The sequence below is a fragment of the Phyllobates terribilis genome, unplaced genomic scaffold (assembly GCF_046119375.1).
Source record: "Phyllobates terribilis strain yellow unplaced genomic scaffold, ASM4611937v1 Scaffold_12__6_contigs__length_324123572, whole genome shotgun sequence".
Lineage (NCBI taxonomy): Eukaryota > Metazoa > Chordata > Amphibia > Anura > Dendrobatidae > Phyllobates > Phyllobates terribilis.
This window is the reverse complement of record NW_027362772.1, coordinates 308,182,737-308,207,010: the sequence shown is the minus strand read 5'-3', so window position 1 is coordinate 308,207,010 and position 24,274 is coordinate 308,182,737. Positions and strand designations below refer to the sequence as shown.

The 24,274-nt window shown below is 49.2% G+C and overlaps 1 protein-coding gene across 3 annotated transcripts in view; it reads right to left on the bottom strand.

Annotated features, from left to right (window-relative positions):
• The window catches only part of ROBO4 (roundabout guidance receptor 4), a 174,312-nt gene that overhangs the window by 75,515 nt on the left and 74,523 nt on the right, over positions 1–24,274 (bottom strand). For all 3 annotated transcript variants that reach the window (XM_073657366.1, XM_073657367.1, XM_073657368.1), the window contains exons 9-13: positions 23,793–23,914; positions 21,145–21,316; positions 20,667–20,849; positions 8,475–8,517; positions 600–739 (exon numbers count right to left, since the gene is read on the bottom strand). In XM_073657366.1, coding sequence (XP_073513467.1) covers positions 600–739; positions 8,475–8,517; positions 20,667–20,849; positions 21,145–21,316; positions 23,793–23,914 — 660 coding nt within the window. The remainder of the gene's footprint in view (positions 1–599; positions 740–8,474; positions 8,518–20,666; positions 20,850–21,144; positions 21,317–23,792; positions 23,915–24,274) is intronic.

The following is a 24,274-nucleotide window of genomic DNA, read 5'->3' as shown; positions in this document are numbered from 1 at the left end:
TATCCTGCACCCCGAGTGTTAGTGTCATTATCCTGTACCCCGAGTGTCAGCATCATTATCCTGTACCCCGAGTGTCAGCGTCATTATCCTGCACCCCGAGTGTCAGTGTCATTATCCTGCACCCCGAGTGTCAGCGTCATTCTCCTGTACCCCGAGTGTCAGCGTCATTATCCTGTACCCCGAGTGTCAGTGCCATCATGTACTCCGATTATTACTGTATATTGTATAACGTGTAATGCAGTGTATGAAGCTTTATAATTAACCATTATTACATGATATAAATACCCCCCCCCCACATCAATAACTTCACTGTGCAGGTTTCGCCCTCCTGTGGTCGCACTTGATTACTGCACTCTTCACAGTTGATTTGAGAAGACAAAGTAACATGTTTCACTACCAAATGATGTGATGAAAGCGCAGAATATTCCAATATTTCTATCCCTGCACTGTAACACAGCATTACTCCGCAGTACTCGCTCCACCACGATCAGTAATTCTCATCCTGAACTTACTGAAAAGAACCAAATTATTAGCTTCACTTTTGTGCTGCCCCCGATGAGCCGAGCTCACTAGTAGTGTCACCGCCCCCCATCACATACTGGATTTATGGAAGTCTGCCGCCTCCTTGTTCTCCATCCACAGTAACTGGCTGTTCACACTGGTCGTACTGCTGTAGTTTCTAGAACATGCAGCTGATTTCCAGGTGTTCGAGAGCCACGGTGAGTCACTGGTGTCCATTCTGTGGAAAAGAGCATCGTGTAAATCTGGGGTACACAACAGCCCCCCATGTACAATATTTGGTATTCTACAGCAGAATAGTGAGTGCAGCTCTGGAGTATAATACAGGAGGTCACTCAGGATCAGTAATGTAATGTATGTACACAGTGACTGCACCAGCAGAATAGTGAGTGCAGCTCTGGAGTATAATACAGGATGTAACTCCGGATCAGTAATGTAATGTATGTACACAGTGACTGCACCAGCAGAATAGTGAGTGCAGCTCTGGAGTATAATACAGGAGGTAACTCAGGATCAGTAATGTAATGTATGTACACAGTGACTGCACCAGCAGAATAGTGAGTGCAGCTCTGGAGTATAATACAGGATGTAACTCAGGATCAGTAATGTAATGTATGTACACAGTGACTGCACCAGCAGAATAGTGAGTGTAGCTCTGGAGTATAATACAGGATGTAACTCAGGATCAGTAATGTAATGTATATACACAGTGACTGCACCAGCAGAATAGTGAGTGCAGCTCTGGAGTATAATACAGGAGGTAACTCAGGATCAGTAATGTAATGTATGTACACAGTGACTGCACCAGCAGAATAGTGAGTGCAGCTCTGGAGTATAATACAGGATGTAACTCAGGATCAGTAATGTAATGTATGTACACAGTGACTGCACCCGCAGAATAGTGAGTGCAGCTCTGGAGTATAATACAGGATGTAACTCAGGATCAGTAATGTAATGAATGTACACAGTGACTGCACCAGCAGAATAGTGAGTGCAGCTCTGGAGTATAATACAGGAGGTAACTCAGGATCAGTAATGTAATGTATGTACACAGTGACTGCACCAGCAGAATAGTGAGTGCAGCTCTGGAGTATAATACAGGATGTAACTCAGGATCAGTAATGTAATGTATGTACACAGTGACTGCACCAGCAGAATAGTGAGTGCAGCTTTGGAGTATAATACAGGATGTAACTCAGGATCAGTAATGTAATGTATGTACACAGTGACTGCACCAGCAGAATAGTGAGTGCAGCTCTGGAGTATAACACAGGATGTAACTCAGGATCAGTAATGTAATGTATGTACACAGTGACTCCACCAGCAGAATAGGGAGTGCAGCTCTGGAGTATAATACAGGATGTAACTCAGAATCAGTAATGTAATGTATGTACACAGTGACTGCAAAAGCAGAATAGTGAGTGCAGCTCTGGAGTATAATACAGGATGTAACTCAGGATCAGTAATGTATGTACACAGTGACTGCACCAACAGAATAGTGAGTGCAGCTCTGGAGTATAACACAGGATGTAACTCAGGATCAGTAATGTAATGTATGTACACAGTGACTGCACCAGCAGAATAGTGAGTGCAGCTCTGGGGTATAATACAGGATGTGACTCAGGATCAGTAATGTAATGTATGTACACAGTGACTGCACCAGCAGAATAGTGAATGCAGCTCTGGAGTATAATACAGGATGTAACTCAGAATCAGTAATGTAATGTATGTACACAGTGACTGCACCAGCAGAATAGTGAGTGCAGCTCTGGAGTATAATACAGGATGTAACTCAGAATCAGTAATGTAATGTATGTACACAGTGACTGCACCAGCAGAATAGTGAGTGCAGCTCTGGGGTATAATACAGGATGTGACTCGGGATCAGTAATGTAATGTATGTACACAGTGACTGCACCAGCAGAATAGTGAGTCCAGCTCTGGGGTATAATACAGGATGTAACTCAGGATCAGTAATGTAATGTATGTACACAGTGACTGCACCAGCAGAATAGTGAGTGCAGCTCTGGAGTATAATACAGGAGGTAACTCAGGATCAGTAATGTAATGTATGTACACAGTGACTGCACCAGCAGAATAGTGAGTGCAGCTCTGGAGTATAATACAGGATGTGACTCAGGATCAGTAATGTAATGTATGTACACAGTGACTGCACCAGCAGAATAGTGAGTGCAGCTCTGGAGTATAATACAGGAGGTAACTCAGGATCAGTAATGTAATGTATGTACACAGTGACTGCACCAGCAGAATAGTGAGTGCAGCTCTGGAGTATAATACAGGATGTGACTCGGGATCAGTAATGTAATGTATGTACACAGTGACTGCACCAGCAGAATAGTGAGTGCAGCTCTGGGGTATAATACAGGATGTAACTCAGGATCAGTAATGTAATGTATGTACACAGTGACTGCACCAGCAGAATAGTGAGTGCAGCTCTGGGGTATAATACAGGATGTGACTCGGGATCAGTAATGTAATGTATGTACACAGTGACTGCACCAGCAGAATAGTGAGTCCAGCTCTGGGGTATAATACAGGATGTAACTCAGGATCAGTAATGTAATGTATGTACACAGTGACTGCACCAGCAGAATAGTGAGTGCAGCTCTGGAGTATAATACAGGAGGTAACTCAGGATCAGTAATGTAATGTATGTACACAGTGACTGCACCAGCAGAATAGTGAGTGCAGCTCTGGAGTATAATACAGGATGTGACTCAGGATCAGTAATGTAATGTATGTACACAGTGACTGCACCAGCAGAATAGTGAGTGCAGCTCTGGAGTATAATACAGGAGGTAACTCAGGATCAGTAATGTAATGTATGTACACAGTGACTGCACCAGCAGAATAGTGAGTGCAGCTCTGGAGTATAATACAGGATGTAACTCAGGATCAGTAATGTAATGTATATACACAGTGACTGCACCAGCAGAATAGTGAGTGCAGCTCTGGAGTATAATACAGGAGGTAACTCAGGATCAGTAATGTAATGTATGTACACAGTGACTGCACCAGCAGAATAGTGAGTGCAGCTCTGGAGTATAATACAGGATGTAACTCAGGATCAGTAATGTAATGTATGTACACAGTGACTGCACCCGCAGAATAGTGAGTGCAGCTCTGGAGTATAATACAGGATGTAACTCAGGATCAGTAATGTAATGAATGTACACAGTGACTGCACCAGCAGAATAGTGAGTGCAGCTCTGGAGTATAATACAGGAGGTAACTCAGGATCAGTAATGTAATGTATGTACACAGTGACTGCACCAGCAGAATAGTGAGTGCAGCTCTGGAGTATAATACAGGATGTAACTCAGGATCAGTAATGTAATGTATGTACACAGTGACTGCACCAGCAGAATAGTGAGTGCAGCTTTGGAGTATAATACAGGATGTAACTCAGGATCAGTAATGTAATGTATGTACACAGTGACTGCACCAGCAGAATAGTGAGTGCAGCTCTGGAGTATAACACAGGATGTAACTCAGGATCAGTAATGTAATGTATGTACACAGTGACTGCACCAGCAGAATAGGGAGTGCAGCTCTGGAGTATAATACAGGATGTAACTCAGAATCAGTAATGTAATGTATGTACACAGTGACTGCAAAAGCAGAATAGTGAGTGCAGCTCTGGAGTATAATACAGGATGTAACTCAGGATCAGTAATGTATGTACACAGTGACTGCACCAACAGAATAGTGAGTGCAGCTCTGGAGTATAACACAGGATGTAACTCAGGATCAGTAATGTAATGTATGTACACAGTGACTGCACCAGCAGAATAGTGAGTGCAGCTCTGGGGTATAATACAGGATGTGACTCAGGATCAGTAATGTAATGTATGTACACAGTGACTGCACCAGCAGAATAGTGAATGCAGCTCTGGAGTATAATACAGGATGTAACTCAGAATCAGTAATGTAATGTATGTACACAGTGACTGCACCAGCAGAATAGTGAGTGCAGCTCTGGAGTATAATACAGGATGTAACTCAGAATCAGTAATGTAATGTATGTACACAGTGACTGCACCAGCAGAATAGTGAGTGCAGCTCTGGGGTATAATACAGGATGTGACTCGGGATCAGTAATGTAATGTATGTACACAGTGACTGCACCAGCAGAATAGTGAGTCCAGCTCTGGGGTATAATACAGGATGTAACTCAGGATCAGTAATGTAATGTATGTACACAGTGACTGCACCAGCAGAATAGTGAGTGCAGCTCTGGAGTATAATACAGGAGGTAACTCAGGATCAGTAATGTAATGTATGTACACAGTGACTGCACCAGCAGAATAGTGAGTGCAGCTCTGGAGTATAATACAGGATGTGACTCAGGATCAGTAATGTAATGTATGTACACAGTGACTGCACCAGCAGAATAGTGAGTGCAGCTCTGGAGTATAATACAGGAGGTAACTCAGGATCAGTAATGTAATGTATGTACACAGTGACTGCACCAGCAGAATAGTGAGTGCAGCTCTGGAGTATAATACAGGATGTGACTCGGGATCAGTAATGTAATGTATGTACACAGTGACTGCACCAGCAGAATAGTGAGTGCAGCTCTGGGGTATAATACAGGATGTAACTCAGGATCAGTAATGTAATGTATGTACACAGTGACTGCACCAGCAGAATAGTGAGTGCAGCTCTGGGGTATAATACAGGATGTGACTCGGGATCAGTAATGTAATGTATGTACACAGTGACTGCACCAGCAGAATAGTGAGTCCAGCTCTGGGGTATAATACAGGATGTAACTCAGGATCAGTAATGTAATGTATGTACACAGTGACTGCACCAGCAGAATAGTGAGTGCAGCTCTGGAGTATAATACAGGAGGTAACTCAGGATCAGTAATGTAATGTATGTACACAGTGACTGCACCAGCAGAATAGTGAGTGCAGCTCTGGAGTATAATACAGGATGTGACTCAGGATCAGTAATGTAATGTATGTACACAGTGACTGCACCAGCAGAATAGTGAGTGCAGCTCTGGAGTATAATACAGGAGGTAACTCAGGATCAGTAATGTAATGTATGTACACAGTGACAGCACCAGCAGAATAGTGAGTGCAGCTCTGGAGTATAATACATGATGTAACTCAGGATCAGTAATGTAATGTATGTACACAGTGACTGCACCAGCAGAATAGTGAGCGCAGCTCTGGAGTATAATACAGGATGTAACTCAGGATCAGTAATGTATGTACACAGTGACTGCACCAGCAGAATAGTGAGTGCAGCTCTGGAGTATAATACAGGATGTAACTCCGGATCAGTAATGTAATGTATGTACACAGTGACTGCACCAGCAGAATAGTGAGTGCAGCTCTGGAGTATAATACAGGATGTAACTCAGGATCAGTAATGTAATGTATGTACACAGTGACTGCACCAGCAGAATAGTGAGTGCAGCTCTGGGGTATAATACAGGATGTAACTCAGGATCAGTAATGTACTGTATGTACACAGTGACCGCACCAGCAGAATAGTGAGTGCAGCTCTGGAGTATAATACAGGATGTAACTCAGGATCAGTAATGTAATGTATGTACACAGTGACTGCACCAGCAGAATAGTGAGTGCAGCTCTGCAGTATAATGCAGGATGTAACTCAGGATCAGTAATGTAATGTATGTACACAGTGACTGCACCAGCAGAATAGTGAGTGCAGCTCTGGAGTATAATACAGGATGTAACTCCGGATCAGTAATGTAATGTATGTACACAGTGGCTGCACGAGCAGAATAGTGAGTGCAGCTCTGGGGTATAATACAGGATGTAACTCAGGATCAGTAATGTATGTACACAGTGACTGCACCAGCAGAATAGTGAGTGCAGCTCTGGAGGATAATACAGGATGTAACTCAGAATCAGTAATGTATGTACACAGTGACTGCACTAGCAGAATAGTGAGTGCAGCTCTGGAGTATAATACAGGAGGTAACTCAGGTTCAGTAATGTAATGTATGTACACAGTGACTGCACCAGCAGAATAGTGAGTGCAGCTCTGGAGTATAATACAGGATGTAACTCAGGATCAGTAATGTAATGTATGTACACAGTGACTGCACCAGCAGAATAGTGAGTGCAGCTCTGGAGTATAATACAGGAGGTAACTCAGGATCAGTAATGTAATGTATGTACACAGTGACTGCACCAGCAGAATAGTGAGTGCAGCTCTGGAGTATAATACAGGATGTAACTCAGGATCAGTAATGTAATGTATGTACACAGTGACTGCACCAGGAGAATAGAGAGTTCAGCTCTGGAGTATAATACAGGAGGTAACTCAGGATCAGTAATGTAATGTATGCACACAGTGACTGCACCAGCAGAATAGTGAGTGCAGCTCTGGAGTATAATACAGGAGGTAACTCAGGATCAGTAATGTAATGTATGTACACATTGACTGCACCAGCAGAATAGTGAGTGCAGCTCTGGAGTATAATACAGGAGGTAACTCAGGATCAGTAATGTAATGTATGTACACAGTGACTGCACCAGCAGAATAGTGAGTGCAGCTCTGGAGTATAATACAGGAGGTAACTCAGGATCAGTAATGTAATGTATGTACACAGTGACTGCACCAGCAGAATAGTGAGTGCAGCTCTGGAGTATAATACAGGATGTAACTCAGGATCAGTAATGTAATGTATGTACACGGTGACTGCACCAGCAGAATAGTGAGCGCAGCTCTGGAGTATAATACAGGAGGTAACTCAGGATCAGTAATGTAATGTATGTACACAGTGACTGCACCAGCAGAATAGTGAGTGCAGCTCTGGAGTATAATACAGAAGGTAACTCAGGATCAGTAATGTATGTACACAGTGACTGCACCAGCAGAATAGTGAGTGCAGCTCTGGAGTATAATACAGGATGTAACTCAGGATCAGTAATGTAATGTATGTACACAGTGACTGCACCAGCAGAATAGTGAGTGCAGCTCTGGGGTATAATACAGGAGGTAACTCAGGATCAGTAATGTAATGTATGCACACAGTGACTGCACCAGCAGAATAGTGAGTGCAGCTCTGGAGTATAATACAGGAGGTAACTCAGGATCAGTAATGTAATGTATGTACACATTGACTGCACCAGCAGAATAGTGAGTGCAGCTCTGGAGTATAATACAGGATGTAACTCAGGATCAGTACAGGATAAATTTAGTGGGAGCAATTAAGCCATTTAATTGCAAAAATTCTATAAATACGTGACAAGGTCCCTTTAAGTATAACTTGTCAGTAATAAAGCGCAGGGGGGGCTGCGTACCCTCTCAAGTGGGGGCTCATATTTCAGTGCAGGTAAGATATAAGATCTGTCTGTGGGAGACTCGTCACACAAAGTGTACATTGCACTGTGTCTCCCAAGAGCGCGATTTACAGCCGCCTGTGAAGGACAAACGCAAATGAGTCTTATTGAGCCGAGGAATCGCTGAAACAAAGCGATATTTTATAGTCGGTAAATGGCGCTGCCACAAAGTCATTTCTTAACTGATTCTTCATATTGAGTTATGACCTGTCTGGCGCACGGTGCTGAGGGCGGTGAGGAGCCTCCCTAATCCCATAATGATCGGTATAGGAAGAGGGACATGACGTGGCTCCACTGCTTCACTACCGCAAAAGACTGGCGCCGCTGATGGAGGGTCCCAACGTGCCCTAAACTAATGGATCTCACAGCTGAGGGTCTGTTACAGTTGTATCCAGTATACACAATTCTCTGTATGATACAATGTATCAGGGCAGGTAAAATGTAACAGACTAACAGGACAGAAAGATCTGTGCTGCTGCTGCTGCTGCTGCTGTGTTTCCCGCTCAGAGGATTGTCCTTACTGGATGCACTGGAGCTGTAGTCAGTCTTATCTGCGGCCTCTAGATGGCGATCTGTGACAGCAGTAAATAACACGGCCCCTACCTGTGTTTAATGATGGTGTCCTCACTGGCAAAACGGTACAGCCCTAAAAATGAAGGGCACAAAATATAAGTAATAAAAATTACATCCAGAAATATCTGCAATAGCTATTATATCTGATACTACTGTTGACAACCAGCCTGTATACATGTGTGAGAGGTTGTCAGATCTGCCCCCTGGTGGTGACATCAGTAACAGGAGACCACACCCCTTATACTACAGCACCAGCTCCTCATCTATCACTGCTGACAACCTGCCTGTATACATGTGTGAGAGGTTGTCAGATCTGCCCCCTGGTGGTGACATCAGTAACAGGAGACCACACCCCTTATACTACAGCACCAGCTCCTCATCTATTACTGCTGACAACCTGCCTGTATATGTGTGTGAGAGGTTGTCAGATCTGCCCCCTGGTGGTGACATCAGTAACAGGAGACCACACCCCTTATACTACAGCACCAGCTCCTCATCTATCACTGCTGACAACCTGCCTGTATACATGTGTGAGAGGTTGTCAGATCTGCCCCCTGATGGTGACATCAGTAACAGGAGACCCCACCCCTTATACTACAGCACCAGCTCCTCATCTATCACTGCTGACAACCTGCGTGTATACATGTGTGAGAGGTTGTCAGATCTGCCCCCTGGTGGTGACATCAGTAACAGGAGACCACACCCCTTATACTACAGCACCAGCTCCTCATCTATCACTGCTGACAACCTGCCTGTATACATGTGTGAGAGGCTGTCAGATCTGCCCCCTGGTGGTGACATCAGTAACAGGAGACCACACCCCTTATACTACAGCACCTGCTCCTCATCTATCACTGCTGACAACCTGCCTGTATACATGTGTGAGGGGTTGTCAGATCTGCCCCCTGGTGGTGACATCAGTAACAGGAGACCACATCCCTTATACTACAGCACCAGCTCCTCATCTATCACTGCTGACAACCTGCCTGTATACATGTGTGAGAGGTTGTCAGATCTGCCCCCTGGTGGTGACATCAGTAACAGGAGACCACACCCCTTATACTACAGCACCAGCTCCTCATCTATCACTGCTGACAACCTGCCTGTATACATGTGTGAGAGGTTGTCAGATCTGCCCCCTGGTGGTGACATCAGTAACAGGAGACCGCACACCTTATACTACAGCACCAGCTCCTCATCTATCACTGCTGACAACCTGCCTGTATACATGTGTGAGAGGCTGTCAGATCTGCCCCCTGGTGGTGAGATCAGTAACAGGAGACCCCCGCCCCTTATACTACAGCACCAGCTCCTCATCTATCACTGCTGACAACCTGCCTGTATACATGTGTGAGAGGTTGTCAGGTCTGCCCCCTGGTGGTGACATCAGTAACAGGAGACCACACCCCTTATACTACAGCACCAGCTCCTCATCTATCACTGCTGACAACCTGCCTGTATACATGTGTGAGAGGTTGTCAGGTCTGCCCCCTGGTGGTGACATCAGTAACAGGAGACCACACCCCTTATACTACAGCACCAGCTCCTCATCTATCACTGCTGACAACCTGCCTGTATACATGTGTGAGAGGTTGTCAGGTCTGCCCCCTGGTGGTGACATCAGTAACAGGAGACCCCGCCCCTTATACTACAGCACCAGCTCCTCATCTATCACTGCTGACAACCTGCCTGTATACATGTGTGAGAGGTTGTCAGGTCTGCCCCCTGGTGGTGACATCAGTAACAGGAGACCACACCCCTTATACTACAGCACCAGCTCCTCATCTATCACTGCTGACAAACAGCCTGTATACATGTGTGAGAGGTTGTCGGATTTGCCCCCTGGTGGTGACATCAGTAACAGGAGACCACACCCCTTATACTACAGCACCAGCGCCTCATCTGATACTGCTGACAACCTGCCTGTATACATGTGTCAGAGGTTGTCAGATCTGCCCCCTGGTGGTGACATCAGTAACAGGAGACCACACCCCTTACACTACAGCACCTGCTCCTCATCTGATACTGCTGACAACCTGCCTGTATACATGTGTGAGAGGTTGTCAGATCTGCCCCCTGGTGGTGACATCAGTAACAGGAGACCACACCCCTTATACTACAGCACCAGCTCCTCATCTATCACTGCTGACAACCTGCCTGTATACATGTGTGAGAGGTTGTCAAATCTGCCCCCTGGTGGTAACATCAGTAACAGGAGACCACACCCCTTATACTACAGCACCAGCTCCTCATCTATCACTGCTGACAACCTGCCTGTATACATGTGTGAAAGGTTGTCAGCTCTGCCCCCTGGTGGTGAGATCAGTAACAGGAGACCACACCCCTTATACTACAGCACCAGCTCCTCATCTATCACTGCTGACAACCTGCCTGTATACATGTGTCAGAGGTTGTCAGATCTGCCCCCTGGTGGTGATATCAGTAACAGGAGACCACACCACTTATACTACAGCACCAGCTCCTCATCTGATACTGCTGACAACCTGCCTGTATACATGTGTCAGAGGTTGTCAGATCTGCCCCCTGGTGGTGACATCAGTAACAGGAGACCACACCCCTTACACTACAGCACCAGCTCCTCATCTATCACTGCTGACAACCTGCCTGTATACATGTGTGAGAGGTTGTCAGATCTGCCCCCTGGTGGTAACATCAGTAACAGGAGACCACACCCCTTATACTACAGCACCAGCTCCTCATCTATCACTGCTGACAACCAGCCTGTATACAGTCATGGCCAAAAGTATTGAGAATGTGACAAATAGTAATTTTTCCAAAGTTTACTGTTTCATTTTTTGTAATGGCAATTTGCATATACTCCTGAATGTCAAAGAGTGATCAGCTTAACAGCAATTACTGTACTTGCAAAGTCAATATTTGCCCAGAAAATGAACTTTAACCCCCAAAACACATTTCAACATCATTGCAGTCCTGCCTTAAAAGGAGCAGCTAACATCGTTTTAGTGATTGATCCATTAACACAGGTGTGGGTGTTGATGAGGACAGGGCTGGCGATCAATCAGTCATGATTACGTAAGAATGACATCACTGGACACTTTAAAAGGAGGCTGGTTCTTGGTATCATTGTTTCTCTTCAGTTAACCATGGTTATCTCTAAAGAAACACGTGCAGCCATCATTGCACTGCACAAAAATGGCCTAACAGGGAAGAGTATCGCAGCTACAAAGATTGCACCTCAGTCAACAATCTATCGCATCATCAAGAACTTCAAGGAGAGAGCTTCCATTGTTGTCAAAAAGGCTCCAGGGCGCCCAAGAAAGACCAGCAAGCGCCAGGACCGTATCTTAAAACTGTTTCAGCTGCGGGATGGGACTACCAGCAGTGCCGAGCTTGCTCAGGAATGGCAGCAGGCTGGTGAGTGCTTCTGCACGCACTGTGAGGCGGAGACTCTTTGAGCAAGGGCTGGTTTCAAGGAGGGCAGCAAAGAAGCCACTTCTCTCCAGAAAAAAACATCAGGGACCGACTGATATTCTGCAAAAGGTACAGGGAGTGGACTGCTGAGGACTGGGGCAAAGTCATTTTCTCTGATGAATCCCCTTTTCGATTGTTTGGGACATCTGGAAAACAGCTTATTCGGAGAAGAAGAGGTGAGCGCTACCACCAGTCTTGTCTCATGCCAACTGTAAAGCATCCTGAAACCATTCATGTGTGGGGTTGCTTCTCAGTCAAGGGAATCGGCTCACTCACAGTCTTGCCTAAAAACACAGCCATGAATAAAGAATGGTACCAGAATGTCCTCCAAGAGCAACTTCTCCCAACCGTCCAAGAGCAGTTTGGCGCCCAACAATGCCTTTTCCAGCATGATGGAGCACCTTGCCATAAAGCAAAGGTGATAACTAAATGGCTCATGGAAAAAAATATAGAGATTTTGGGTCCATGGCCTGGAAACTCCCCAGATCTTAATCCCATTGAGAACTTGTGGTCAATCATCAAGAGACGGGTGGACAAACAAAAACCAACAAATTCTGGCAAAATGCAAGCATTGATTATGCAAGAATGGACTGCTATCAGTCAGGATTTGGTCCAAAAGTTGATTGAGAGCATGCCAGGGAGAATTACAGAGGTCTTGAAGAAGAAGGGGCAACACTGCAAATATTGACTTGCTGCATTAACTCATTCTAACTGTCAATATAACCTATTGGTCCTCATAATATGATTGCAATTATATTTCTGTATGTGATATAAACATCAGACAAACACTAATAAAAACCAGAGGCCAGCAGATCATGGGAAAATATCATTTTGGTGTCATTCTCAAAACTTTTGGCCATGACTGTACATGTGTGAGAGGTTGTCAGATCTGCCCCCTGGTGGTGACATCAGTAACAGGAGACCCCACCCCTTATACTACAGCACCAGCTCCTCATCTATCACTGCTGACAACCTGCCTGTATACATGTGTGAGAGGTTGTGAGCTCTGCCCCCTGGTGGTGACATCAGTAACAGGAGACCACACCCCTTATACTACAGCACCAGCTCCTCATCTATCACTGCTGACAACCAGCCTGTATACATGTGTGAGAGGTTGTCAGATCTGCCCCCTGGTGGTGACATCAGTAACAGGAGACCACACCCCTTATACTACAGCACCAGCTCCTCATCTATCACTGCTGACAACCTGCCTGTATACATGTGTGAGAGGTTGTTAGATCTGCCCCCTGGTGGTGACATCAGTAACAGGAGACCACACCCCTTATACTACAGCACCAGCTCCTCATCTATCACTGCTGACAACCTGCCTGTATACATGTGTGAGAGGTTGTCAGATCTGCCCCCTGGTGGTGACATCAGTAACAGGAGACCACACCCCTTATACTACAGCACCAGCTCCTCATCTATCACTGCTGACAACCTGCCTGTATACATGTGTAGCACCCTGAGGATTCGGCTGCTACAGGGGTATTGCACCTCAACCCAGAGGTGTGATATTCCACTCCCGGGTAAGGATGGAGTGTGGAACTGAGCTCGGTAGGCTGCATGCACTACACACATCCCATTTCCGAGGAGCAGACCGACGGTACTCCCACTTAGAAATGTGCAGGTACGACCGAGTCTGTTCCTGGCTGGAGTGGGAGGGGGGTGGAACATCCCAAGTAGTGTAGGGGCAGATAGGGGGAGCAGCCTGGGTAAAGATAGGAGCTCATTGGGTGCTGGTCACCTGAGCTCACACCTAGAGGGTGTATATAAGGTGGGCACCAACTAAGAACAGGGTCAGTTGCAGAGAGAAAGTCAGCGAGCGGAGGAGAAGAGAGACCCAGAGTGAGAGAGGAGAAAGAGAGACCCAGAGGGGGAAACAGAAGAAAAGGACTCCAAGAACCCAACTTAAATCCCCGGGTGAAGAGTCGGCACAGGGTACCGGAACCCAAGCTGGTGGGGGCAAAAACACACCCCAGCCAGAGACCGGAGGCCGTGGGCAGCGTTTGCCACGGCCACCCACCACATCCACCACGAAGGCACACCACGTGGAGGGTCAGGGAACCCAAGGCCAAGGGTCTCCCAACAGAAGGCCCGAGGGAGCTGGACCTGGGTGGATCTCTAGTGGGGACGGCCAGAGGAAAGGACAGAAGGAGAGCTCAGGGTCACGCTCCGGACTTATTTGGGGGTTGGCTGGATCCAGAACCTGGTGGACGCAGCACGGCTCGGGAGGTCACTCGAAGCTGGAGTGACCGGAACATCAGCAGTGAGTAAACATCCTAAACTGCATAACCCGACTCTGTCCCTGATTGCCGTCTACACTGCATCACCACAACCCCCATCCTCTGCACCTGATCCCCCTGAGGCTATACCCCACCCGTTGGGGGTTATATCATCACAAGCTGCACCTGCACCATCAGCCTCAGCGGACCCTGCTGCAGCGGCGGCCATAGTGACCGCAATACAACGGGTGGCGTAGTCGACATTAAGAACTTAGTAACATCTGTAGGACTGCCACATACAACTCAGTTTGACACCCTGGGCACGGACCGGGTCACAGCCACTCGGAAGACTACAACCCCCATCTGATCCGGCTCCGGATATTCCCCCTAAAAGAATATGGCCCAGGGGGCGCGTCAACTTTGGCGTAGTCGGCAGGATTACGTGCCCGCAACACCCGGGTACTGCGTGCCTGAAGAAAAGAACGAGTTTACCTCAAAAAGAAGTCTCCTGCCGGTTCCGGAGGGTCCCCGCCATCGGACCCCATCACCAGTCGATTCCCGCCGGTTGTCCGCCATTAACAGCTTTTTCCCGCCATCTGCAGAGTTTCCCGCCACTGGGAAGCGATTCCCGCCATTTCCAAAGGTTTCCCGCCTTGGAAGAGCGGACGCCATTATGGGCGTGCCAGAGGGTGGCGAGAGGCCACCTCCCATCGTGGGCCAGGACCGAAAATGGCGCCAAAAGTGGAAACCGCCCCCACCAACAGAGACTGTGATGCTAGAGGTGTCTGTCAGCGTGAAAGAACAGCCCCTGGAGCTGACAGTCACCAAGTGGCCCCGGGACCGCCCTCGAAGTGGGAGGAGAGGAAAGGAGAGAACAAAGATGGGTGCCGCCTGGAGCAGTCTGGAGCGAGCGCACCCGGAGGCAAGAAGCCTGGAGAGGAGTAGCAGAGAAGCTCACCCGGAGATGGCCAGAGAGCAGAGCAGCACCGGCCCGCTGGCCAGGAGCCTGCTGGAAGAAGAGCAGAGCAGCACCGACCCGTTGGTCAGGAGCCTGCTGGAAACCACGACCCCACTAGGCCTAGTGGAGGTCCTCGCACAGCTCCCCCGAGACCGGGAGTGTGCACAGACTGCCCTGGAGGGCCTCGCACGGAGGATGGCCCGGGTACAGCGAGAGACATTGGCGGAGTGGAGCCGAGAGATGGCCCAGCAAACCAAGACCCGGAGCACGCCAGCCAAGATGAGGAGACAGACCGCCTCTGAGGATGGCGCGGGAGGACCCAAGGCCGGAGACGGCGCCGAGAAGGGAGCCGAACGCATGGAGGCAGGTAAAGGGGACGTCTATACCCCAAACCAGGACACCGCTTACCTGCCCCAGCTCCCCGTCGCAGAGCCCGAAAGTCCCCCTGCTGTGCCCGAAAACGCCATGTCACCGACGCAGACTAGGCCCCAACCGGAAGCCACCGCCGCGACCCCTGTGACGCCATGCGCACCGACCCCGAGCGTGGCAAAACAGGAAGTAACACCAGCCTGGTCGCAGGGCCTAGAATTCCCGGGCGTCGCATCACCAACAGCGCCCCCTACCTCCGCGGAGCCTCCGGCCTGGCCGCAAGGCCAGGTAGCCCAGGGCGCCGCCGTCCTGACGGTGCCCTTCACCTTCCAGGTGCCCCAGGCCTGGCCGCAAGGCCTGGGCAACCCGGGCGCCACCACCACCGCGCCCGCACCCGTAAAACCAAGGGTGCCGCGTCTGGGAGAGGACTTGTTTGCCCAGCACACGTGGCCGGACGGGCAGCCTTTCATCTGGCCCCAGAGATATTATGAACTGGAGCACCAGAGGAGAGTTGGGGCCATGTGTGCACCCCTGATTCCGGCTCCGAAGCCCGTGATAAGGATCTCGCCCCCGCTTGAAGAGACCCAATTTGAGTGGGACCCCACCGGAGAAGACCTAATGGGGTTCACTCAAGAAACCAGGGCAGCTGCAGCGGAGCGTGCTGAGTGCTGCCGACAGCAGCTCGAGGAGTATGCGAGGGAGCGGAGAGAGAGGTGGGTCCGGGAACAACAGGCCCAAATAAGGAGCGCCGAGCAGAAGAGCCGAACCAGGAGGGACCCCCGTGCAGCGCACAGTCCCCGCACCACCGGGACTGTAATTAAGTTCAACATGCAGCATGGGTGGGGCTTCATCAGAGACCACAACACCCCCGGCGACGTCTTTGTCACGCGCAGAGATGTGGAGTCCCATCTGCCGGAGGGGCACAGAGGTCGTGACCTTTATATCGGGGACGAGGTCACCTTTACCCGGCACAAGTGTGCCAAAGGACCTTACGCCCTCCATGTGCATCGCCTGACAGAGGAGGAGCTGCGATGTGAGGAGGAAGAGCAAGAGGATCCGGACGGGTCTGAAGCTGAGATCCCCAAAGAAGGAGCAGGAGGAAGACGTTGTTGAGTACAGCGGAGTAGGTGCTGTAAATAGTTACCCGATCGGGGTATAAAGAAACTGTTACTGCAAATATAGTCCCCGTTGGGACCAGCTGAGTGAACTGTTTACCCGTTTACCCTTAATCCCACAGGCTGAGGACTGTGAGCAGCCATTCCCTTTCCCTCCTTAACTGGCCGAGGACTGAGAGCGGCCATATCCTTGTATATAGTTGCGCGTCCTAAAGCGCCCCCTACCGGTTTTATAGGAAAACCATTTTTCCAGAGAGACTGTCGCACTTTACCCGGTCACACGTTGCACAGTGACCGGAGGAGGAGCCAGAGGCGACGAGAATGTTTTATCTGAAAAGTTTTATGCTAATATATGTTGTTTTATATGTTTTATATGTTTATGAAAAAAAAAAAATTTGTATGTTTTTGGTGTTATGTCTTACAGCCCGAGGACGTGCTGTGATTTACCAGGGGGGAATGTAGCACCCTGAGGATTCGGCTGCTACAGGGGTATTGCACCTCAACCCAGAGGTGTGATATTCCACTCCCGGGTAAGGATGGAGTGTGGAACTGAGCTCGGTAGGCTGCATGCACTACACACATCCCATTTCCGAGGAGCAGACCGACGGTACTCCCACTTAGAAATGTGCAGGTACGACCGAGTCTGTTCCTGGCTGGAGTGGGAGGGGGGTGGTACATCCCAAGTAGTGTAGGGGCAGATAGGGGGAGCAGCCTGGGTAAAGATAGGAGCTCATTGGGTGCTGGTCACCTGAGCTCACACATAGAGGGTGTATATAAGGTGGGCACCAACTAAGAACAGGGTCAGTTGCAGAGAGAAAGTCAGCGAGCGGAGGAGAAGAGAGACCCAGAGTGAGAGAGGAGAAAGAGAGACCCAGAGGGGGAAACAGAAGAAAAGGACTCCAAGAACCCAACTTAAATCCCCGGGTGAAGAGTCGGCACAGGGTACCGGAACCCAAGCTGGTGGGGGCAAAAACACACCCCAGCCAGAGACCGGAGGCCGTGGGCAGCGTTTGCCACGGCCACCCACCACATCCACCACGAAGGCACACCACGTGGAGGGTCAGGGAACCCAAGGCCAAGGGTCTCCCAACAGAAGGCCCGAGGGAGCTGGACCTGGGTGGATCTCTAGTGGGGACGGCCAGAGGAAAGGACAGAAGGAGAGCTCAGGGTCACGCTCCGGACTTATTTGGGGGTTGGCTGGATCCAGAACCTGGTGGACGCAGCACGGCTCGGGAGGTCACTCGAAGCTGGAGTGACCGGAACATCAGCAGTGAGTAAACATCCTAAACTGCATAACCCGACTCTGTCTCTGATTGCCGTCTACACTGCATCACCACAACCCCCATCCTCTGCACCTGATCCCCCTGAGGCTATACCCCACCCGTTGGGGGTTATATCATCACAAGCTGCACCTGCACCATCAGCCTCAGCGGACCCTGCTGCAGCGGCGGCCATAGTGACCGCAATACAACGGGTGGCGTAGTCGACATTAAGAACTTAGTAACATCTGTAGGACTGCCACATACAACTCAGTTTGACACCCTGGGCACGGACCGGGTCACAGCCACTCGGAAGACTACAACCCCCATCTGATCCGGCTCCGGATATTCCCCCTAAAAGAATATGGCCCAGGGGGCGCGTCACATGTGTGAGAGGTTGTCAGATCTGCCCCCTGGTGGTGACATCAGTAACAGGAGACCACACCCCTTATACTACAGCACCAGCTCCTCATCTATCACTGCTGACAACCTGCCTGTATACATGTGTGAGAGGTTGTCAGAACTGCCCCCTGGTGGTGACATCAGAAACAGGAGACCACACCCCTTATACTACAGCACCAGCTCCTCATCTATCACTGCTGACAACCAGCCTGTATACATGTGTGAGAGGTTGTCAGCCCCGCCCCCTGGTGATGACATCACTGATATAATGATGAGACCACACCCCTTATACTGCAGCACCAGCTCCTCATCTATCACTGCTGACAACCAGCCTGTATACATGTGTGAGGGGTTGTCAGCCCCGCCCCCTGGTGATGACATCACTGATATAATGATGAGACCACACCCCTTATACTACAGCACCAGCTCCTCATCTATCACTGCTGACAACCTGCCTGTATACATGTGTGAGAGGTTGTCAGATCTGCCCCCTGGTGGTGACATCAGTAACAGGAGACCACACCCCTTATACTACAGCACCTGCTCCTCATCTATCACTGCTGACAAACAGCCTGTATACATGTGTGAGAGGTTGTCAGATCTGCCCCCTGGTGGTGACATCAGTAACAGGAGACCACACCCCTTATACTACAGCACCAGCTCCTCATCTATCACTGCTGACAACCTGCCTGTATACATGTGTGAGGGGTTGTCAGATCTGTCCCCTGGTGGTGACATCAGTAACAGGAGACCACACCCCTTATACTACAGCACCAGCTCATCATCTATCACTGCTGACAACCTGCCTGTATACATGTGTGAGGGGTTGTCAGATCTGCCCCCTGGTGGTGACATCAGTAACAGGAGACCACACCCCTTATACTACAGCACCAGCTCCTCATCTATCACTGCTGACAACCTGCCTGTATACATGTGTGAGAGGTTGTCAGATCTGCCCCCTGGTGGTGACATCAGTAACAGGAGACCACACCCCTTATACTACAGCACCTGCTCCTCATCTATCACTGCTGACAAACAGCCTGTATACATGTGTGAGAGGTTGTCAGATCTGCCCCCTGGTGGTGACATCAGAAACAGGAGACCACACCCCTTACACTACAGCACCAGCTCCTCATCTATCACTGCTGACAACCTGCCTGTATACATGTGTGAGAGGTTGTCAGATCTGCCCCCTGGTGGTGACATCAGTAACAGGAGACCACACCCCTTATACTACAGCACCAGCTCCTCATCTATCACTGCTGACAACCTGCCTGTATACATGTGTGAGAGGTTGTCAGATCTGCCCCCTGGTGGTGACATCAGTAACAGGAGGTCACACCCCTTATACTACAGCACCAGCTCCTCATCTATCACTGCTGACAACCTGCCTGTATACATGTGTGAGAGATTGTCAGATCTGCCCCCTGGTGGTGACATCAGTAACAGGAGGTCACACTCCTTATACTACAGCACCAGCTCCTCATCTATCACTGCTGACAACCTGCCTGTATACATGTGTGAGAGGTTGTCAGATCTGCCCCCTGGTGGTGACATCAGTAACAGGAGGTCACACCCCTTATACTACAGCACCAGCTCCTCATCTATCACTGCTGACAACCTGCCTGTATACATGTGTGAGAGGTTGTCAGATCTGCCCCCTGGTGGTGACATCAGTAACAGGAGGTCACACTCCTTATACTACAGCACCAGCTCCTCATCTATCACTGCTGACAACCTGCCTGTATACATGTGTGAGAGGTTGTCAGGTCTGCCCCCTGGTGGTGACATCAGTAACAGGAGGTCACACCCCTTATACTACAGCACCAGCTCCTCATCTATCACTGCTGACAACCTGCCTGTATACATGTGTGAGAGGTTGTCAGATCTGCCCCCTGGTGGTGACATCAGTAACAGGAGGTCACACTCCTTATACTACAGCACCAGCTCCTCATCTATCACTGCTGACAACCTGCCTGTATACATGTGTGAGAGGTTGTCAGATCTGCCCCCTGGTGGTGACATCAGTAACAGGAGGTCACACCCCTTATACTACAGCACCAGCTCCTCATCTATCACTGCTGACAACCTGCCTGTATACATGTGTGAGAGGTTGTCAGATCTGCCCCCTGGTGGTGACATCAGTAACAGGAGGTCACACTCCTTATACTACAGCACCAGCTCCTCATCTATCACTGCTGACAACCAGCCTGTATACATGTGTGAGAGGTTGTCAGATCTGCCCCCTGGTGGTGACATTAGTAACAGGAGGTCACACTCCTTATACTACAGCACCAGCTCCTCATCTATCACTGCTGACAACCTGCCTGTATACATGTGTGAGAGGTTGTCGCAGTCCAATGTAATAATATCCTATAACTAAGGCAGCACTGCACAGTATACAGTGTAATACACGATTGTGACATCACATGAGCGCTCACCGCTGTGTTTCTTTTTGCTGTAACGTTTCGAGCTCCTCTGACACAAGTAGATGACCGCCGCCATCAGCATCAGCCATGTCGTGCCTCCAACAGTGGCGATAAAGGCGGGGTGCTTTATCACTTGCAGGAGGAGATCCAGCGGGATCGCACCGTCCGGGATGTCGTTTTTCATCTTTGGTGTTTCTGTGGGATGAGGAGTAACGAGGATGAAGAGGAAAGACATGAGGGGACCACGTCGGACCCCACATCTTACCAGACACCTCACTGACACATAGAGGCCTTAATCCAAGATACAGCGGGGTGCCCCCATAGACACTTGGTAGAGTGCTGGGGACCCCTAGTAATTATTGGACATCTGCTCATAGAAATGATGAACTATCCATAGGATCGGCCATAAATATGGAATCAGCGGAGGATCAACACCCGACAACTGCACCAATCAGCTGAAATAATTGTCAGGACAAGGACACTTCCTTACCAATGAAGATGTATTTCGGGCTGCTCGGCTTTCCTACGCCGTTCTCGTACATGGCTGCCACCTGAACCTGATATTTCACGCCCGCTGGCAGCTGGGGGATCTCCAGGCTTTGGGTCCCACCGTCCACCGTCCAGTTGGTAAGAGGAAGGGTCTCATTTCCAAGGCACCAGATCTATGAAATCACATAAGAAATGCATAGAAATGTCAAGACAATGGGAAGTGGGCATGAGCAGGAACATTCTGTGCAAGAATTCTGTTCTGTACATGTTCAGCACAGGACCGTCCATGACCGTGCAGAGGAACGAGGAGGGAGCCCCGACCTAATGGCACAAATAGCAGCATACAGTAACCCGGCTGTATTACACGTCTGGCAGGAGATACCGGTCATTATCTATTACTGGCTCACCTTCTTCAGGGTGCTCAAGTCACACTCACTGTCTTCGGTGTCTCACTCAGGCCTCGCTCCTCACCGTTGCACCGAACTCACCACATGTCTTCTCTCCATGATCTCTCTCTCTCACAGAGCCAGTGTCAACCCACTGTATGTGCCCCTCAGGCCTGATTCTAGGTGGGCTCTGTGGGCCTAGCCATGACTGGGTCCTGATGCCTTTCTAAAGCTTCTATAGTCCTACTCTCACTGGTGTGGCACTCCCATTCACAGCAGCACTGACGTTAACAAAGGACTCTCGTCTCACCCCAGGTGCCCAGGCCTCCTCTCTTATTTCAGCCAGTCGCTGACACTCTCTCTCAGTGGCAGTGCGCTCTCTCTCAGTGACAGTGCGCTCTCTATCTCTGTAGCAGTGCGCTCTCTCTCTCAGTGGCAGTGCGCTCTCTCTCTCTCAGTGGCAGTGCGCTCTCTCTCAATGGCAGCGCTCTCTCTCAATGGCAGTGCCCTCTCTCTCTCTGTGGCAGTGCCCTCTCTCTCTCTCAGTGGCAGCTGCACTCTACAGGCGGCCGGTCACGACGGCATCTGGTGACGTAGACTCAAGCAGCACAGTTACAGCTTTTGTGCTGGACCCTCAGATACACGTTATGGGCTCTCTCTTGCGTGGCTCCCACCTGCTGTGCAAGCCTTCTGCAACTGACCCCAGGCGGGGTATAACATAGCACTATACGCTTTTGGCCATGCTGGTAGCGTTCTCACCATTCCCACACCCGTCCGAGTCATGCATTCAGGCTACAATATACTTGATGCATTTTGGGGTACTCACACACCACAACAACTCACAGGTATACCGGCACCTACCCTCAGCCGGCAGCCATGCAATAAATCCATGCGCCATCCCTCTACACCTGTCATTCATCCACTTCTCCCAAGGACAAAACACAGGGAAAGTTAGCGAAGAAACATACTGACAATATATTAAAAGGTTATTCCCAAAAATCACACGTTCTGCATTATCCATAGGGTAGACGACAAGTTGCCAATCGCTGTAGGTCTGACTGGTGGGACCCCCAATGATCCCAAAATCAGGGATCTGCAGCCGGGTCATGAATGGAGAAGAGCTGCGTATGCCGAATCTCTGCTCCATTAATTGTACATGGGACTGCTGGAAATAGTGGGGCGCTGCGCTCGGCTTTCTCTGAGCATGGACAACTCTTCTGCATTCAAGACCCGACTGCTGAGCTCAGATCTCTGGATCCTGGACCCCGATCTTAGGACTGTGCAGGTTCCCATCAGTCAGACCCCCAACAATCAGTAGGTTGTTCCCTAACCAGTGAATGGGAAACAAAGAGATATTTCCAAAATCACAAGTTAAATGCAGTCAATAGGCAATATGCCCAAAAGATAAAGCGCCAACATTAAGGAACAGATAGCATGAGTAGGGGCGATCTGGACCCCGGGTGTGAAGGATGGTCAATAGTAACCCTCCTATAAGAAGGACTAGGACTGATCAGGGTTGTATCCTCTGAGTATAATCAATGCATGTTTCTATTCATTGCTGGTAAGCAGAGATCTTGATAAGTATATTGCACAGCTCCGGCGTCTTCTGAGGAGTCTGACAGCCGCTCTCATTGTTTGATAAAATGGACGTGTCATTTACTGAAATCGGAGCTGCTGCGCTGCCGCCGGCGACGTTTCCCTGCGGTGAAACTAATCACACCCCGCTGAGAGAAATTCCCCGCTCCTTCATCTCGGCGCGCTTCCAGAGAAGTGTATGCTAATGTGAAGTGAAAATGACAATGTAATTAATAAAGATTCACCTGTGATTGACGCCTGCCACCGCCGCCGCCGCCGCCGCCTCCCCGGATACATCAGATCTGTAATTGTCATAGATTCTAAATATCAACATAAATCAGAGGAATCCGCCGCCAGGTGTGAGATGTAACGGTGAGACCAGACGCTAAAAAACGCAGGCGCCAAACACGTCGCTGATCAGAAGAGAAGATCCCAAAGGACACAAAGATTTCTCCTCCACATTCACCAAGGTGAAGGAATATCCCAGTATTCTGTGCAGCAATAGAAACCTTTCTCAGTTCTGTCATGGGTGGTAAATCTGCTTCTGGGAAAGTTGGGTGACAACCAATAAGACGACCATCACAGCCCCCAAAAAGGTTGTAACTAAGCGTTCCCAGGAACAGACAGGACTAAAAGCAGATGAAGACGGCTCCATGAATGTCTGGTCCTGCTGAACCCCTGGATTTACCTTGTAAGCCTTGATGTGCCCGCTGTGCCGATCCGGCGGCGGGGGTTCCCAGCCCACAATGATGGATCCATTGCCACCGCCGACCAATGTGATGTTCACCTCCTGTGGAGCAGGTCCAGGAACTACAGAAGAGACCATACCGGGGTGAAAAAACCTCATAGTTACAACCACAATATTCACGTAAAATACTTTTCACAGCTGGGGATTTGTCACAATTATATCCAATCTAGACAATTTTCCGTGAGGCACACAATATAGGCTCCAGGCTGATACATGTTACCTGCACTGATACATTGTAACAATGAATCAGCACAGGACAGAGAGTCGCAGAGGATAAACTAGACTGGACACAACTGTAACAAACTGTTAGCAGTGAGAATTAAAGGATAAAATAAATGGTGTTTCTCCCGCCTTATGGTAGTGATGAGGGTGACGGCGCGCTCCTTTACGGTGGTGACATGATCTGTGTTCCAGGCGGTTGC